This window comes from Hipposideros armiger, unplaced genomic scaffold, assembly GCF_001890085.2.
Source record: "Hipposideros armiger isolate ML-2016 unplaced genomic scaffold, ASM189008v1 scaffold_108, whole genome shotgun sequence".
NCBI classification, from domain to species: Eukaryota; Metazoa; Chordata; class Mammalia; order Chiroptera; family Hipposideridae; genus Hipposideros; species Hipposideros armiger.
In genome coordinates, this window is record NW_017731458.1 from 2,051,771 (window position 1) to 2,056,713 (window position 4,943).

General features: G+C 35.7%; 1 protein-coding gene across 1 annotated transcript in view; it reads right to left on the reverse strand.

Moving 5' to 3' along the window:
- NF1 (neurofibromin 1) overlaps positions 1-4,943 on the reverse strand; it is a 246,631-nt gene that overhangs the window by 28,566 nt on the left and 213,122 nt on the right. The window contains exons 46-47 of the mRNA XM_019646973.1: positions 2,370-2,496; positions 690-821 (exon numbers count right to left, since the gene is read on the reverse strand). Coding sequence (XP_019502518.1) covers positions 690-821; positions 2,370-2,496 — 259 coding nt within the window. The remainder of the gene's footprint in view (positions 1-689; positions 822-2,369; positions 2,497-4,943) is intronic.

A 4,943-nucleotide genomic window follows, 5' to 3' on the forward strand; every position in this document is an offset into this window, starting at 1 on the left:
AGGTCCATTTCTTAGAAAAGGAAAAATACTCTGAGATGGTAAATGATTTGCCCAAGGTCAAATGATTCAAACAAAAAAGTTGCCACAAACTGAAGTCTGCCATACTGGGAACCAGCACTTTCCACTAAATGACTACGTTCAAGAACATACATAAGTGCTAAGTACTGTTGAGTGGAGAAATCAGATAAGAGCATATAAAGAAGGTTTAATGGAATGGTGGGGATGGGCAGACATTCGAGGTAAAACAAATGGCATCAGGAATGAATATTAAAGAGGCAGAAAGGCACCTCCAGGGGATGGCAAATAGGTTAGCTTAAAACAGCCCAACCATTTGAAGGTAATAAAAAATGAGGCTTATGACATTTAGAGAAAGAGGCCAGAATCAGGAGGGCTCCTTAAGGGCCCCGGCTGCTAGGCAAAGGTGTTCAGACTTTATGACAAATGACAGGGAACCACACAGTAGTGTCTTGAACCAAAGATGACAAAGGGAACGCGTTTCAGATTTTAATGTGCTCTCATAAGGAAAAATGATTTGGCAAAAATTTCAAAATTTTAACCACCACCATAGGACTAGACTGTGAACTCTTTACCCTGCCAAGCAACGAGCTGAAGGACCCATAGGTGTTTATCTTTGTGAAGGTCCTTAGATATAGATGTGGCAAGATTACGTGTTTATTTTGTGTTTTTACCTGCTAAGTAAGCCACGCTCTGTGTATTCACCTCAAATTTGTCACAATTTCTATGTTTGTTAACCAGAGTTAGTAGCGTATGCAAAATTCTGACTGTTCTTGCAACAATGGCAGGTGAAGGATGCCTGTATCCTACAAAAAATAAAAACAAGAAGTTAATTCATTCTTTCAACGAGTATTTGTTGAGTTCTGTGATGAGCAACTCTGCAAGAAAAGGAGGTATAAGGGTTAATTCCTGCCTTTCGAGAACAGCCATTTGGGAAGGTAAAACATACATATATGAGTTAATTAATTACACATAGGATTACGTACCAAAATGTGTGGAATAGAATAATGTTCCTTGGAACTCTTAAGGTACCTCAGGGAGACAAAAATTAGGAAGATGATGGTGTTTTAGATCTTCCAGTCCCTAAAGCAGCACAGATTAAACAAACAAAAAACAAAACCCTATGTATTGAAGTTCACCTTCAGATATCTTTTGAAAATAGGGTTCTATTGCTTAAAAATTTTTTTTTTAACTTAAAGGAAAAAACCTAATGACACAGGAAGTATATGCTCTTAGAGCCCAAAGAACAGGGTTAATTAGAGGGTAAGCTTGATCATCGGACAGCTTTTAATCACTGATGCTACTCCATTTTAAAATAGGGGATTTGTACCCTGGAGATATCTGGTGTTCTTTTAGAAATACAGAATAAGCAAGTACTGTGTCAGCTCAGTTGCAATCGCTCTTCTTGGTATCCTGTAGCAAGTGTAATATCTTTTGAGCAATCCCTCTTCACCTTAGATTAAAACTGTCAGTATTTTTTGCAGAAATTTCATAAGGTGGTAAAATCAAATATATTATACATTCAGTTGTAGATGTATATATTAATTATATCAGGTAAAAACTACTGAGGGAACCTCCGTGATCCCTCCCTGAGGCCTAAGAATCATTTAAATTGATACAAAACTGTAGACTCAAGTTCTACCTTCAGTCTCTATTGTGACCACATCCAGTGCTGCTTAAGGTCACTGGTACATGCTAGCTCCTTATCCCAGGCCTCACTTTTCACTGTTGTCCCTGACTCATCACTATATTCTGTTCCTGTTAACTGCAGTTTCATGACTGTCCCATGTTCACACACCAAAGCTAACATGCAGTGAAGTCTGCAGTAGGGAGTGAAGCCAGATTCGGGAGTGAAAGAGCTGGCTCTGATGGACAGCTGGAGATCACTGCTATAAGCAATGTAGGAATTTGGAGGCATGAGGGAGGGGTACCAGAAAGATGATGTAATAACGGGATTGGTTGACAATAGATAACAAACAAGAAAGAAGCTGAAAAAAATCTGTGATCAAATCACTCATTTTCTAGCCAAAGTTACTCAAATAACATTTATATATTTGCAGACTGTCTTATTTTGATAATCAAAAAGATATGTAAGTAGTGTTAACTATTAATAGTTATTAGAAGGTTTAGTACTTACGAATTTTATAAAAATCATCTCTTCTTTTAATCTGATCTTTGATGTGAAATTAGACTCTATTAAAATATATATTAAACAAAACATAGTTCAATAAGCAGATATAGTTTGCATTTACAATAAGACCTATGAGCCACATTATTTCAAGTAATCAATTATTTTAAGTACTTCTGGCTTCTTGATACCGTTTTATAAAAATATTCTGACACAAGGCCTCTACCTTTTAAGAGGTGTCCAACCAGGGCAAAGTTAAAGTTAGAGTTGAAATTGAGTCCAACAAAATGATCCATTTGCTTGCAGTGCCATTCCAGAGGGTTCCGGATTGCCATAAACACTTCTTCTGGGCTCTATTAAAGAGAATCAGGAAATGGTTGATGAGCTCACACAGAATCTTTCCTTAAAGGACCACCTACTGGGTTTTATATTGTGTTCAAGGGCTATGACAAGGTAAGTAATCCTTTCAAGTTGACAGAATCATTTTCAGATGACTACTGAAAACCACAGAATATTTAAGGTACTGCAAATTAATTAGTGCAAGACAGGCAACCATATAAATAAAATGGCAAAAGATGAAATAGCTTTGATTTATAATGCAAAATAAATGACGGTCTATTTACAGCCTGGTGACTTTTTAAAAATTACAATTATTGTTGCTTTAAATATGACCATCCATTGAATTATAGCTAGCATTTTGTGTACCATGGTGACTGAAAAGTCATGAGAACGAAGACAGTTCATATTTACCGAGGGGCTGCAGTATACAATAATGTCAGACGCATTATTATATGGAGGCCTTAAAGCAATCCTATGCAGTAAGGTTACTAGCTCCCATTTACAGATTTATGCATTTACTGTTTCTTTTACTTATCAAAGATTTTTTTGTGTGGTTTTTGATGCACCAGGCATAGTTCTAGGTTCTGCAGGTAACTAAACAGACAAAAACTACTCACCCTAGTGGATTTTACATTCTGATGTGGGAAAATCAAGAAACTGAAACTTCAAAATTCTATGCAACTTGCCCAGGAGAATTAAGATTTTAAGTGTTTCCTAAAGTGTGGTTCCAGGGATATCTACTTTAAAGTCACAGAGGATGCTTGTTGAAAGACCGAAAGTACTGGGTCCCTTCTCAAAATCATGGGAGGTGGTTAAGCCCCAGGCAGTGGCTTTCTTTTCAAAAAAACCCCAGTGATTTCCTTATGCATAAATATTTTTATTTTTNGGCTTTAGGGTACAAATTCTTAATGTATCTCCAGGGAGAATCCACTTTCTTATTGTGGTATCTTACACATGGAAGGTACTCACTGAATGCTCAATAAAATTGTACTACATTGATTTTTAAATCAGGGAAAATCAGCTCTAAATAGGCAATTGTATTCTTAGTTCAAAACCAAGAAAATCAATCTTAATTTATACTTTGACAGTGGAACACAGGCAAACTCACTTTCTCCTTTCTAAAATAAAAAGGGAATATCACAAAGAAATACAATCAGAGGAATGACTGAAGAGTAAGACTACTGAAAACCAAGTTTGCCTGGAAAGCTTTTGCATACATTTCTAAAATTTTAGTGGAAAATTATTAAGGGCTTTTAGTCAAAAAGTGGGATGTTGATAAATTGAATGATATAAAGTCTATAAATATAAGATTATTTTCCTATTGACACCGCACCTAAGACTTAAAAATACTTTCATTTAATTGAAAAAATATAGAAAAATCCCCAAATAATGACATTTTCATGTAATTTCTCCATAGTATAGAGAAAAATGTACTACCCCAAAACCACATATATCAGTGGACATAAGTTGATTATCTTATCACCTAAATCTATACTACAGAAAACTTTTTAATAACTTTAATGTGATTTAAGTAAATACAACAAATGTGTTGGCATGTATATTTCTTTTACAAATCTGTATAGCTTAGTTTTCTATCGTTAAGCATGGAATGTTGCTTGTATTTCATGTTAATGTTTTTCTTTGGCCCGTTCCTGTAACCTAATACTTATAAGATCATCTCTTTTCATTGTTCAACTGGTTTGTGCTTCAAAGAGGCCATCTAATGGCAACATTAGCACAACAAGATTAGAAGAATGATAGTTTTCCTACTACTAACCCACATAAACTACTTTACACTTATAAAATGAGTTTTGATTTACACACTCTGCCTAGGTTATCTCTATATTCATTCTGGATTGTTCTGCTGCTTGCCCCCATTAGCTTAGGACATTGAAAGCTGATCACAATTAGGTAATTGTGGGAGAAGTCCACTTACCGATAGCTAGGGTCGCCATGATGAATGGGATATGTATCCATAGGAACATTTTCCATTGAAATATCGGTAAGAAGAAGAGACTTTCTATGTTTTAGGCTACAGCGACTTCGAACTTCCTCAGACACGGTGAGTAAAGCTAAGAGGAAAAAGAAGGCAGATTAGAAAATTTAACAAATCAGCAGTTGACTTAAAACAGGACACACTTCTTACAGCCTTCTGAAGAGGATAACAGCTGTTCTACGTGCATGTAAGGATTTCTAAGGAGTGGGAGGTGTAAGGAGATATAATACTGAGGACTGACTTATTTATCTTAAAGAGTTTACGGTCTGTTTGGGAAGGCTGTTTATAAACATAAACTACATAAAGAGATGTAATAAGCACCTTATTATTTGTCAGGTGCTTTAATGTACATCTGATCTCAACTAACACAAAAAGTAGGCAGAGCAGGTACTACAAGGTCCATTTCTTAGAAAAGGAAAAATACTCTGAGATGGTAAATGATTTGCCCAAGGTCAAATGATTCAA